General features: G+C 35.5%; 1 protein-coding gene across 1 annotated transcript in view; it reads left to right on the forward strand.

Moving 5' to 3' along the window:
- APC (APC regulator of WNT signaling pathway) overlaps window positions 1-15,081 on the forward strand; it is a 92,444-nt gene that overhangs the window by 60,312 nt on the left and 17,051 nt on the right. The window contains 5 exon segments of the mRNA XM_084882812.1: window positions 987-1,091; window positions 5,638-5,736; window positions 8,567-8,945; window positions 10,685-10,780; window positions 12,052-12,105. Of these exon segments, the coding sequence (XP_084738938.1) occupies window positions 987-1,091; window positions 5,638-5,736; window positions 8,567-8,945; window positions 10,685-10,780; window positions 12,052-12,105 (733 nt within the window).

A 15,081-nucleotide genomic window follows, 5' to 3' on the forward strand; every position in this document is an offset into this window, starting at 1 on the left:
GGTTTTGGTTCCTTTTGTTTCTAGATTGACTTTGTAAGTCTCTACTTTAGTTGAATTTTATGTGTGATTTTCAGGTGGCACTATTTTTTCTATTTCTGAATTATTGGGGTTATCTTACTTTTAGCCTACATGTAAATAAACTAACTAGTTTATTGATGGAATTAATTTTTGGTCACATTATAAATGGTATAGAAAAGCTTGATGTTTAAAGAGCTTCTAGTGAAGCCATTTTTGTGAGATAATTATCCACTATTTTGTTATATTTTTTAAAGTATAATTTTTATTTTAGAGTACCATTTTCCTAGAACAAACACATTTGTAATTGTTTCTATAAAAGATAATGGGAAACTTTCTTTGATTCTTCAGTGTTATTTTTATAATAAAAAGTGACTGTTTTATACTGAATATAATCTCTCTAAATGATTGCTTTTACTGGATATAATGTCATCTTCATTTCATATAACAGATGATGGTTACATTAGAAAAGGTTTTTAGTTTTACTTAGAATCTAAGAGCTATCTTTGTTTAATATGATTTTTATTAGCATATATATCTATATATTCTACGTACAAGTGTAGTTTCACGGAAGGTATTTATAGCTTAGATAATGTTTAAGTGTTATATTTGCAGCTCTGTTAAATGCCAGAATTATGTGACCTTGCAGAAAAGATCGTTATTTGTTCTAATTGGGTTATATTCCTATTAGTTATGTGAGCACAGCTGGTGGAGGATGGTGTTTCTGAGTGTCAGAAAATCCTTTGTCTCGTGCAGTTCTAATGCTCGAGGGACACAATTCACTTTCCTCTTACTGAAATAGTCCACTGCCAGCCATGCTGGCGGTTATGAAGTCTGAAGTGTAGTTTCATGTCTTTGTAAACCTGTATAATTTATGCATTCAGAGGTTTAAAATAAGAAAGAAAAAAGCTGTGAACTGAAAAAGCAGACACCATTTTTTTTATGTAATGATGTTAACTCCATATTAACAGAGGTCATCTCAGAGCAAGCATGAAGCTGGCCCACATGAAGCTGAGCGGCAGAATGAAGGTCAAGGAGTGGCAGAAATCAACATGGCAACTTCTGGTAGTGGTCAGGTATATAAATTATTATTTTTTTAAATAAGCTACTTAAGTATTTTTTAAATATGGTCCTCAGAATGATCTGTAAATCTTGTTTGTTTCCTTAGTCCTAAATATATATCTTTAGAAGAATTTGGTACCAAAATGCTATCATTTTTCTTTATACATCTAACAATAATGTTTTCAAATTTCTAAGACTGTTTCATAATGTAAATTGTGTGTTTCTATTTTAGTCTAAAATGATTGGTGTGGCTAGAGTTTTTTGAAAAATAAAAATACTAAGTTGCATTTTGGTTATATGTGTGATTTGACCTAGTTATTACTGCTTTCACTGAATAGATTTGCTCTTTCTTTGAGGTATTCATTGCAAAGACATTTTTATGTTTTTAAAAATGATCTTAAGGACTTGCTATAGTTCTTGTTTTCTCTTGTACTTCAAGATTACATAAGTCTAAAAATCCAAGTCTTTTCTTTGAAAAGATTATATTAGTGCTCATAAAACGTAAAGAGATATAGCCTAGTTGTGTTTTAACTATTGTTACATCATTTTTAGAAACATTTTAGAAGTCAGCTTCATTTTTTTGTTGTTGTTAATACAGAACTATTGTCTGTACTGTGCTGCCATTAGTTTTCTATTAATTTTATTGGATGCATTCTAATATGACAGAATTTTCCTTTGGGGTGTTCTGTATGTCCCATATTGTTTCAGTGAATATTTTTATGCTGTAAATGAATGGTTTTTTAAAAATTAGAATTTCACTGAGTTGGTTTTAAAGCAATTTTTCTACTGTTGATATAGAGTCTAGGTTACTTTTGATATTATTTATTTTTAAAAAGAGCATGCTTTTTAGTTCATTAAAATGTAAAGCTTAAAATCTCTCATACTTAAGTATTTAAATTTATTTTACTAAGTTAAAACAAAAAGATACTTCACTTGAGTATTACTAGTTAGCATTGCAACGGAGAAAACTCTGCAATGGATGAATGGTAAATTAGTGCAAAAGAAATTATATTTAAATAGCACATTTGAGTTACTTCTTTGTAATTTAGGGAATTACATGGGAAGCTTATGTGTTTCTACACATAAGTAGAAAGAAAGGAAAAATTCTCGTCAGAAAAAAAATTCTCTGCTTAGGATTAGACTTAACCATTAGTGCTTTGGATCATATTCCAGTTATTATATACTTCAAAGCTCTACCTATCCAATAATCAGGGTATCCATTAAAAAATAATAATTGACACCTTATCATACTTCTTTCATTACTTATTTCATTAGAATTAATCCTAAATAGATTACATTTGATGTAAAAAATGAAAACTGTTGCCCTGCCAGTGTGGCTTCAGTTGAGTGTCGACCCAGGAACCAGAAGGTCACCCACCAGTTCAATTCTCCTTTAGGGCATATGCCCGGTTGGGGGCATGCAGAAGGCAGCTGATCAATGACGTTTCTTTCTCATCAGTGTTTCTGTCTCTCTTTCCCTCTCTCTTCCTCTCTCTCTAAAAATCAAAGGAAAAATATCCTCAGGTGAGGATTTAAAAAGATTTTTAAAGCATGGGCAAAAGACATGAACAGAAATTAAAAGGAATTAGAAATGGCTTGTAAACATGTAGAAAGATTATTAATTTTATTAGTAATGTATAAAAAACTACAACCAAAGTTAGATATTTTTTGAGACCATTGTCTTGGCAAAAGTCAATAACACTTAGTGTTGCTAATGGTTAACTGGCATCCTCATATACTGCCTCTATTTGTGCAAAATGAATAACATTTCTGAAGAACAAATTTTTAATATGTATCTAAATTTATAATGTGCCAACTCTATAGCTCATAATTGCAGCATCTAATATTTTATACTAATGAGGTAATCAGTCAAGAGTATTCACACATGTTTGAAGAGATTCATCATAATATTTATAACAGCAAAAATAGAAATAATCTGAATTTACATTAATAAATAATTAGTTAAATTATCCATCAACTTTGGGTTAGTGGTCAAGTAGCTCTGAAGTAAATCCCACTCCCCTACCAACTAACTAAGAAACAAAACTTTCAACAAGTAAATTCAGAGTTTTGTGTTTCTTCAAAAAAAATTTTATAGATATATATATAGATAGATAGATAGATATAGATATATAAAAGCCTACACAACCAAACAACCAGTCACTATGACGAGCACTGATCACCAGGGGGCAGATTCTCAACGTAGAAGCTGCCCTCTAGTGGTCAGTACACTCCCACAGCGGGAGCACTGCTCAGCTGACCAACCCATCTTAGAGGCCCACCAGCCTGGCAGCAGCCACTCAATCTCCCAGTAGTCCTGCAGGTCCAATCTCCAGAGAATGGGCCAGACACCGACCTGCTGGCAGGATCCCAATAGCGCCACCAAGAAATTGGCCTTGAGAACATAGGCCACTTCCCCTCCCTCGATATTCCACAAGAAACAATATAAAAGCAGCTGCCATGTGGCTCCTGGCAGCTGGCGCAAATGACGGATCCAGATCCCAGGCCAGCAAGGGTGTCCCACCGCCCACCTGGAGGGCCACTTGTGTCCCAGTCCCGTCCCCCCCACAGCCCCTCTCAGGACCCCGAATTCATGCACCAGGCCTCTAGTATGGTAGTTATGAGAATTAAGTGCAGTATGACTTAACATAGTCCCTAGCATATAGCAGGTACTTATTAAAGGTAACATTCTTGTTGTTACTAATAATTAGTAATAGTTGTGTATTTTTTCATTGATTTGAGAAAGAGAGGAAAGGAGAGGGGGAGAGAGAGAAACATTGATTGGTTGCCTCCCATACGCACCCTGAAGGGGGGAGGTTTGAACCTGCAATCTGAGTATGTGCCCTGGCCAGGAATTGAACCACAATCCTTCAGTGCACAGATGATGCTTCCAACCAAGTGAGCCACACCAGCCAGGGCAGTTATTTTTAAAGAAATATATTTTGTGCCAGATACTGTATTAGACTCTGGAAATAGATAATTGAAAAAGACAGTCTCTAGCCTCATGAAACTTACATGGTACATCCGTGCAAATGTTAAAAATGACAAATTATATCTGTTTATATAGAGTCCTAACTTTTATTTTAGCCTTCAGCCTTGCCTTTTTTAGTATACTAGAAGCCTGATGCACGAAGATTTGTGCTAGAATGGGCTTTCCTTTCCCTGGTTGCCTGCACCGCCTTTCCACTCTGGCCCAGCCCCTTTCTGCTCAGGCCCAGGAGCCACCTCTTTCTGCTCCAGTCCCATGTTCCCACACTGCTGAGAGGCCCTGAGAGACCGTGAGTGGGGCAGAACACCTGTATTCTGCCCCCGTCACTTGGAGCCAGTGTATGCAAATTAACCACCATCTTTGTTGGGTTGATTTGCATATCACTCCTGATTGGCTGGTGGTGAGCAGAAGTATGGTCAGTTTATATGTTTGTCTATTATTAGGTAAGACTCTTCATATTATAATCAGAGTGATCCTTCCAAAACACAAATCTGATCATATCACTTATTTGTTTAAACAATTCAGTGGCTACCCACTCTCCATAGAATAGTATGTAAGTTCTTTATATTACCAACTCTTCCAGCAGTATTTCTGTTTACCCTGTTTCTCTCCACTCTCTCAGCTCAACTTTTCCAGTCCTTAAATATGTCCCAAGTCTTCCAAATAATGTTCTCTGTGCCTGGAACTCTCTTCTACTTCGTTCACTTGTATGTGTTTTACTCATCTTTTCCCTTAGTTTTAAATGGCACTTCTTTCAGGATATTTTCCTTGTTCCCACCTCTGTGAAATATATAAAGTTGTTCTCACAGCATTTAATACAATTTGTTGGTTTAATTGTCCACTTGCCTTTTAAAAGTCCTTCTCTAATAGAAGTTTTTAAACAGTCTTCTCTATACTCTGAGCTTCCAGAAAATTTGGACTATACTGAATTTACAGTCTGTTTTGTAGTAATTTGAAACCTTTCATCATTGGAGTTTTCTGTCAATCAATTTATGTTTAACTGAATGTGGTTGCATGTCTTTGGATCTGTAAAAAATATTACTCTTAGAATTTCTTCAGTGTTTGGTTTCTTCCGGAGTGTAGTTTAACTGTCTTTTGCAACAAATCTCCTTTTCTTCAGTTTTTCTCTAAAACTTACCTAATAAATTTATAGGTAAAAACATTCATTTTGAGCAATTATAATGTTCATGCTTGCTTGCTTTTTTTGTTGTTGTTGTTAATCCTCACCTGAGGACACTTTTCCATTGATTTTCAGAGAGAGTAGAAGGGAGGAAGAGAAACATAGAAACATCAATATGTTTATCAATTGGTTGCCTCCCACACATGCCCTGACCCAGGCTGGTGATTGAGCCTGTAACCAAAGTACAGGTACGTGCCCTTGACCAGAATCGAACCCGTGGACCCTTCAGTTCGAGGGCCAGTGCTCTATTTAGGGAGCCAAATTGCCTAGGGCAATGTTCATGCTTTTAATGCTATATTTAGTTGTCTGTCGTAAAGAGTATCTTAACATGAGTTTAGCTATATTTATATACAATCTAAATTACACCATCTATAATTTGCTTAATTTCTAGAGTTCAGCTACACGGATGGATCATGAAACAGCCAGTGTTTTGAGTTCTAGTAGCACACACTCTGCTCCTCGGAGGCTGACAAGTCATCTGGGAACCAAGGTAACAGAAGATTACAAACCTGGTCACTAATACTATGAACACTTCTCTAATATTTGTTAGATTAAGTCAGTAAAAACATTCTTTTTCCTCTTTTAAATAGAGGAGAATTTTGATGCCATCATCATAGTTTCTTAAAGAAATTACATATTTTTATACAAAGGAGCACAAATAAAGGAGGGCCCCCCCCAGCCTTATCCACTTCTCTGCCAGTATCCTGAGCTCTAGTATCACTGGCTTACTTGCTTTCCTGAGCTCTCCCTGTGACTTTATCCTCCACGCATTGCCTTCAGTGGCACGCATCTCCACTGTCTACCCCGTCTCACAGCAGCTCTCAAAGCTTTAGCCAGCCTTCAGAACTCCTCTCAAGCTTGCTTCTTTACAAACCATTTTTTGATTCCCATGGTCCTCTCAACTCCCCATGTAGTCTCTGCCTCGTTTGAGTCACTATAGTGCATGAAACTCTCTTGGAGAACAGAGGCTGTCTTTTATGTATTATGTACTGCATCTAGCACAGAGCATGCAAATAATGAGTGTTTAATAAATATTTATTTAAATAGATGGAACAGTTATTGAAATTGAATGTTATCCATTGCCGATAAGTCAGCTTTTATAGGGTCTCTCAGATGTTAGCAAATATCTTAGGACTTGGGAATAGCATGTTTGAAAAGAAAGTAATTATTACTGTTTTAAAGCCAGAGACTTTAATATTATATTAATAAAGGATGAAATTCTAATATTACTAAATAATTTATTTTTCATTAAATCTAAATTCCATTAATTGTTTTCATAGCATATTCTAGACACTCATTATTTTAATAATACAATGGTTCTTAGGAAAAGCATTACTGAAATAACTAATGTTGATTTAAGAAATGAATTTTGTAGTAGTTATATTGTTAATATAAGACCTAATTCTTTTAATAACTCAAAATAGCTACTACTTGGGACCTTTGTAATGCTAATAACTGTGGTAGGAGTTATATGTATGTTATCTCTAATTTTCTCAAACCCTGTGAGATATTCTTGTTTCTCTCTGTTAAATGAGAAAACATACAAAAGTAATTCAGACAGCTATTGTATAATTAAATTGGAATTCAACCCCAGATCTATCCAATATCAATACATAATTTTTACTATAAAGAAAATCTCTAATATTCAACATTACTGTTGCATGAAAACTGACAGCTATAATAACTTTTTCTTTTGAAGTAATTTATGCATAATACAAGAGCTTCCTACATTTTTGAATGCCAACTACTACCCTATATATGTATTAATTCATTTAATCTTCAAGAGAAAACCCTACTAGGTTAATTCCTTCATTTTGCAACTGAAAAAAAATGGGCTCAGAGAAATCAGATAACTTGTTAGTGTCACACAGCTTACTCATAAGTAGTGGAGCCAGAATTTGGAAGCCCATTTATCCATGATTATATACTGCCTTCCTAAAACTTCCATATTTAAGAGTAGTCTGTGTTTACACATTTAGAGTAGAGTTTCCTACCCTGAGCACTATTGACTGGATAATTATTTGTTGCATTGTAGCCTGCTTAGCAGCATTTCTGGTCTGTACCCACTAGACAACCATAGCACTTCCTCCTGTAGATGTGACAACCAAAAATTTCTCCAAGGCATTGCCAAAAGTTAAGAACCACTGATTTATAGACATGATACGTTCTGTGTATAATACCCTCTACTTTTCTCAACCTTTAAAATGAAGCTGATCATAGTACAAGATAATTGGCCAGTGTAACTCAATTGGTTGGAGCATTGCCCTTACATCAAAAGGAGACAGATTCAGTCCCGGGTTCGATTCCGGTCAAGGGCATGTACCTTGGTTGCGGGCACATCCCCAGTAGGGAGTGTGCAAGAGGCAGCTGATTGATGACTCTCTCTCGCATCGATGTTTCTAACTCTCTATCTCTCTCCCTTCCTCTCTGTACAAAATCAATAAAATATATATATATGAGACAGATTCAATTCCCAGTCAGTGCACATACCCAAGATGCAAGTTCCATTCCCGGGGGAGGGGAGGGGGGAGGTTGTACAGTAGGCAACCAATCAATGTTTCTTTCTCTTTCCCTTCTTTCTAAAATCAATGAAAAACATATCCTTGGGTGAGGATTTTTTTAAAAAGGTAACAGGATACTGTTTCCTTTTTCTAATTTGCTTCTAAGTAAATCCTTAGACTTTGTTGTCAGAGAGATGATGCTTAACAATTGCTTTTTTTAAAAATTGTATGAGAATCCTTGCTTCGTACTCTTTATGTGATCATAGCATTCTTCTTTTTATGACAAAGTAATTTTTATATGTGTAAGGGAGAAATTTTATAATTTTAACAGTACTATTATATATTTTAACAATACTATTATAATCCTATAAAGGTTAGTGATTGCTGAAAACTAGTACTTAGTAAATAATGATTGTTGAAAACTTTTATATTTATTAATTATAGTTTTAGATTAAAAGAAGTAAAACAACATTTTTAATACTCCAAAAATTTTAGATAGACCATCATCCTCACTCTGTGAAATTACTTGATTTTCATTCATCATAATGAATGAATTATCACGAGCTGATCCAAATAAACACAATTTAAGTATGTAAGAACCTACTTTCTCTTTCAGCACTGTATACTACCACTACTATTACTTACTCATATAAACAAATTGGTGATGATTATATAAATTTTGAAATAACATTCATTACTTCATCATGGAAAGAGGTTTTTTATAATGAATTACAATAAATATCCCATTCATCACTTCATAGGTGTTGGCTTTTGGATAATATAGTCATAATTTTGTTTCTAAACTCATTTGGCCCACAGGTGGAAATGGTGTATTCATTGTTGTCAATGCTTGGTACTCATGATAAGGATGATATGTCACGAACTTTGCTAGCTATGTCTAGCTCCCAAGACAGCTGTATATCCATGCGACAGTCTGGATGTCTTCCTCTCCTCATCCAGCTTTTACATGGCAATGACAAAGACTCTGTGTTGTTGGGAAATTCCCGGGGCAGTAAAGAGGCTCGGGCCAGGGCCAGTGCAGCACTTCACAACATCATTCACTCACAGCCTGATGACAAGAGAGGCAGGCGTGAAATCCGAGTCCTTCATCTTTTGGAACAGATACGCGCTTACTGTGAAACCTGTTGGGAGTGGCAGGAAGCCCACGAACAAGGCATGGACCAGGACAAAAATCCAAGTATGTACCTTATAGTGTACATCACAGTGCATGTTACAAAACAAATGAAAACGTTTTTAAAATGAAAACTTTTTTAGTTTGTATGCTGTCTTTATGAATAGGAAGGTGAAATGCATATTAGCCATCTATGCTACTGACATAGTTTAAAGCTTAAGTCTGTTTTAAGTCTAAAATTAAGAAAAATGTAGCAAAGGAAAATGTTATGTAGCAAAGAAAAGGAACAGGAAATCAAGAGAAACATACAGAGTCTTAGCATAATAGATCTAGAAAGAATCTGAGCAATTATATTGCACATCTCTTTTATTTTATAGATGTTCAGAAAAGAAACTTTACATAAGTTTTTTCAGCAATTAGTGACCAAGCCATTATCTTGTACATTTGCATTTCACTCTATACTCAGTAGATACAGAGCTGTTATATCTGTTGTTATTTGATCCTCACAATAACCTTGTGAAGTAGGAAGGAAAGGTATTATCTCCATTTTATAGATGAAGAAACTGAGACTCAGAAAAGCTAAAAGATTTGCCTCTGGCCTCACAGTTAGTAAGCGGAGCCAGATTTCCTGATTCTCAACTCAGTGTGCTTCCTACTGTACCATCCTGCTCCAGGCAATGGGTCCCTGTTGCTGGGGGTGATCAGCCACCCAGCTCTTTGCTCATGAGAGACCCCTGGCCACCAGCCCCTGTCCCTCAGACGCAGGGAACATGGGAGCTGGAACCCTTGGGCACATAACTCATTCCTATAGAAAGAACCAAAATTAGTAAGTATATTAGGTAAGATTTTTCCTTTCACCTGATAAGAAAATACGCACACATGCACACCACAAAGGACTGTTGTATTAACCTATTGATTTGAGAAGCAAGATCCAGGGAGTGATGGTAAAAATGTGACCTGTGAAGCTTTAGCAAATTTTATTTTTAGTTTAGGTAAATTTATTTAAAATATTAAAAATTTCAAGAATAAAAAACACACAGAAGAAACAGTCCTTTATAACCATTTGTCCTAGGCATGAGAACTAATAAGATACTTTACTGGGAGAACATTGACTTTCTAAATTGTTTTCTTTGCTCACAATTAATGACTAGCATTTTGACTCTTGAGAACCTCAAAAAAATTTAAATAGAATGAATTATTATTGCTTCTGAAAATAGACTTGCTTTTAAATTTTATTTTAGGTAACAAGTTTTGAAATCTTGTGTATAATATTAAATGTGGAGGTACATTTTCTTGGATGCCTTTTCTTTAAATTTTTATTATCTAGTATCTGTCAATATAGTAAGTAAACTTTCTCTACTAGATTTATACTAGATTTCTTTACTACATTTGTACACAATGGTGTGATTCTAACCCACACTCATGACAATAGTTTACTTAGAAATTACAAATAAAATTAAACAATTTTATACCAAAATGTTTTTATTCTTTCATATAATAAACATAATTTTAAATTATGTTATAGCAAAAACCTGAAAGAGCAGTTGAATAGTAAAAATTTTTCTAACAGACTTGGTCAAGGGCAGTTGAATAGTTAACATTTTTATGGAACCAAGAAAAGCCTTTTACTCATATTTTCTTTTCCATGTTTATAATATTTATTTTCTACTCAGCAAATGTTTGTTGAACCATTAAACTATGCATTAGGGATATGTTAGTGAGCCCTGTGTAATTTTCAAGTATAATAAGCATCATTTCTTTTGAGAAAACAAAGCATTATGGTTTATGTCAATTTTATTTTTTAGTGCCAGCTCCTGTTGAACATCAGATCTGTCCTGCTGTGTGTGTTCTAATGAAACTTTCGTTTGATGAAGAACATAGACATGCAATGAATGAACTTGGTAAGACAGAAATGTTTCTTAATGCCATAGAAAAATAAAGATTTCATCATTGTTGAAATTGAATATAAGGCCATAACTTATATTACCAGCTGCTTCCTCCTTGTAGCAAATGATAGTCTGATTTTCAGAGGAGAAAAGGTTCTAAATAATAGAAGCTGCTACCCCAAACTAGGATTTTCAAAATCTCAGTTATAGATTGCAAAAATTACTAAATAGGCCACTTCTTGCCCCTATTACCAAGGTAGACTCTATATGACAGCTGGCAGGGAGGGTCATTTGAATTATTTTGAAATGTGGAGCTCCTTCATTGTTCCTGAACTGAGTCACTTCTGATGGACACCAGAAGATACTCATCTACCTTTGTAGTTACCAGTCCTTAACTGGATTTTCACGATAAGCAGCATGGTATCTTTGAAACTGGTTATTATGGAAAAGCGTTATGCTTTAATTTAAATCAGAAACATTCTATTAATTTTGGAAGGATTACACATTTTTAGGTATGTGTTATCACACACACTAATCACACCTGCATTTGTGCACCCCATTTTTTCATGTAACGGTTTTTCTTTGATTTCTAGGTTCATTTTGCACAGGTGATATTTATAAATTGCATCTTGCTGAGCCATCTCATGTGAACTGGATCTCTCTAAGTGGTGCCACAAGCAAGACCGTATACTGGGTTCCCATCTTAGTGTAGCTGTGCCCTGGCTTTTTGTGCTGTTTATGTTACATTGCATTCCAGCCCCCCCTTTGTTTTCCTGTCACCCTCATCATTATCATTCATCATTTATCTTAAAAGTGACAAAGTCATGAGGCTTAAACAGAGAATCTGAACAGCCAAAATGAGTGTTGTCTCCTTCAGAGTCATTACCTCTGGAGGCTATGTACTTCTGACTTCGGGCCTATTCTCCAGCCATGCTTTTCTTCCCACAGGCCCTAGCAGTTGGCCCACCTGAATCTCTCCTTCCCCCACCACCTCCCTCAGCCTCTGTGGAACTGAGTATAATTTTAGGAGTTCTCCCACCTCAGTACAGTCTTGACATTTGTGAAAGTTTTATGTTTGAATGTGTTTGTTTTTTTTTAAATAATAGTAATAATGGGAAGGGGATAAAAATAATAAACAGAAAAATTAATCCAAGCTTAAGCTAATGCCAAGATTTTTCTATAAATGTCCCTGTGTTCCAATGGACTGTAGATTGGGACTGACACAGTAATCATCTGAATTTCAAAGTAAATCGTAGACTCAGTATTTGTTCCTCTTCCTTCTTCAGGTAGGAAGGCTACCCGGGGCATTTCATCACAGGAGCTAGGGCAGGGGCTTTCAGGTGAGGAGCAGGATGGGGCTTCTGGGGGTGTGACTGCTGGGACATAGCACAAAGGATTGCCTTCTCATTCCTAGCCTCTGAATTTGCACTGGAACAAAAGTAGGATGGATCAAGGTTTGTGGATTGTGGAGAAATAGAGTAAGAAAGCATCAAGTATCTGACTATGAAGGATAAGGAGGGGGGGAAAGTCCTCAATAGGTGAAGGGAAATTCCTAAACCCAATCATCTGGAACTGTCATTTTCCATACAAAAAGATTATGCAGCTATCAGGGTCATAGAAGTTTGCACCTATTAAGACTGCAAGTTTTAGACTCAACAGTAGTGATATATTTACTAATTTATTAATTCTTAGCTCTGACCGAGAAACTTTGTTAGGTAGTAAAAATAAAGATTAAGATGTAGTCCTGACTTTCAAGTAATAGTTTATTTGCATTAATGTGTTTCCAAAACCAGATCATAATGACCACTAGTTACTTGTCAAGCCATGTAGGTACTATGGCCCTGTAGTAACCTAGCTTAGTAAAACAATCTCCAAGGGGAACCTAGGAATCATATTTAATAAGTGACTTAGGTATTTCTTCTGATCAAGAAATTTTATGAAACACCAATCTATAGAACATTGATGCTTGGCTCCTAATACTTATTCTAGAATGAGGCATTTCATGCTAATGGTGACTGTCTAAACCGAATTTACACACACACATACACACACACACACACATTTTCTCCTTTCTCTCTCTTTAAAAATTGTATCATCCTTCTATTATCCTTTTTTGGATTAAAGATTCTGTTGAATGTCACTAGAAGCTGTTGGTCCTCTATTACCTATATAATGTTAAGAGATACCACATTGGGTACTATTTGGTTCATATGGGCCCTATTTTCTAACATAGGCACTAAGAAAAATATGGAAGGACATGCTCATTATCTTAGCATTTTTTTCTCAGGGAAACCTTTTTTTCTTCTTTCTAACAATCATGAATTTTCATATTTTTACTTTCCTGAAACATAAAGGGCTCTCTCTTTTATCTGATATCCTAAATTCTATGGAATGTTCTTTTCTCATTAGCCATATTCTTCATGGTTTTGTTCATATCCTTCCTTATTTTTATTTTATTCGGAATCAAATCCTAAGATTTTGTAGTTTTTCCATACAAGAGTACTCAGCTCTTTGCTCATTTAGTGCCTTCTTGGAATCTTTATCACAAATATCACTATACTGGGCAGGATTTAATATAGGCACAAAGCACGCTGTGTTTTGTTTTGGTATTGAGAATCTGCTTTATAATGCTCAACATTTTGGTGATTTCATCAATACACAGGGCCACTGTCTTCAGGTCAACAGTGACACCCCCAACCCTGACCCCTGCCCAAGGTCAATTTCCTGGGCCAGAACTTGCAGTTCTTTTCCTGGCTCCTCTCTTTTTTCCAAGCATCACATGTGGAATTCCTCAGAACTCTCTCCAAGGCTCTCTTCCTGTCTCCTTTCTCCCTAGACAGTGTCTTACACTTCAATTACAATGTTTTTAAATTTACATCTTAATCCGAGTTTTAAATAAATTATCAAATTGGTCATCAATGTCTGTAAAACCTTTACTTGGAAGGTTTTACAGACATTTCTTTCTCAACTGCCACAATTGAAATTTTTATTTCCTCCATCTCCAGATCTCTCTCTCTTCCAGGGTTTCTTTTCTCAGAAAATGGCATTCCAATCAACCCAGTTGCTCAAGCCAGAATCTTGAAAGATATCCATGATTCTGTCCTTCTCGGCTAGTAACTGAGTCTGTAATTCTGCTGCTTCAATATCTCAAATTATTGCTCTTCTTTCATCCCCAGTTCAAACCACCATCATCTCTTATATTCTGCAGTACTTTGTCTTGTCTCCCAACTTCCAGTCATAATCTGTTCTGCACCCTTCAGCCACCACTCTGTAGAGTACATATATTATTTTTTCTTCCCTTACCTGAAGTCCTTCGTGTGATACATAAAGTCTCACATGTTCTGGCCTCTACCCATTTGTAGCCTCATGTAACCTTGATGCTGTATATTTCAGGCCCAGGGATCCTTGCACATGCTATTTCAACTGTCTAAAATGCTTTGTTATTCCTACTCCACCTTTTTAGATACTCCATCATTTAAGTCTCAACTTAAACATTATTTCCTCAGCCCTTTTCTTAATCTCCTCAGTCTAAGTTAAGTCCAGCTGTTCTTTTGCCCTTAGTCCAGCACACCTTAATTAGTTGTTCAGTGTCTGTCTTTGCTGTAATCTATAAGTTCCATATAGACAGTGAACTATTTTGTTCACTCTTATATATACTTTTCCATTATTATGGGTAGTTGGAGGAAAATCTTCCTAAATATGATTTGGATTTTCCTTAACCTAATTCATTTTCACTTATTTATATTCAAACTTACCTGTTACTTCTGCTAATTATAAAAATTTGTGTGAATCTTCCTATACTTAAATCTCCTGGCCTGGAATTCTTGAATCAAGATACAACTTTGCCTGTTTTGTAAACTTGCAGATTCCTCTACATACTGACTCTTCCGGGTTATTTGCAAAATACTAAATGTACAGGTTCTCTCAGATTAATGAACTGACATTTTAGACTTACAGTATCTAAGAATTGTCTGTTTATATTCAGCCTTTCTTTTTGTTTAACCCACTTCTCTGTGACAAAACAATATTCTCATTTCCACAATAATTAATATTGTTGATGAATATTTGAATAGCCGCCATACATTTTTATTTTTGTTCACCCCCTCATTTTGCTTTGCCTTTTGTTTGTTTTGTTTTTACTACCCCTGCCTTTATGTCTTTTCCTTTGCTTTCTCATCATTTTTCTCCTTGCCCTCCTATTTGTTGACCACTGTGGGCATTGTTGAGCATACCCAGTGGTGGGAATCAAGGGGAAAGAAAATAACTAAATCCTAGTATAGTTGGTATTTGACACCTGTGAGTATCAAAGAAAAGTA

This window comes from Pipistrellus hanaki (genome assembly GCF_964339955.1).
Source record: "Pipistrellus hanaki genome assembly, chromosome: 4".
NCBI classification, from domain to species: Eukaryota; Metazoa; Chordata; class Mammalia; order Chiroptera; family Vespertilionidae; genus Pipistrellus; species Pipistrellus hanaki.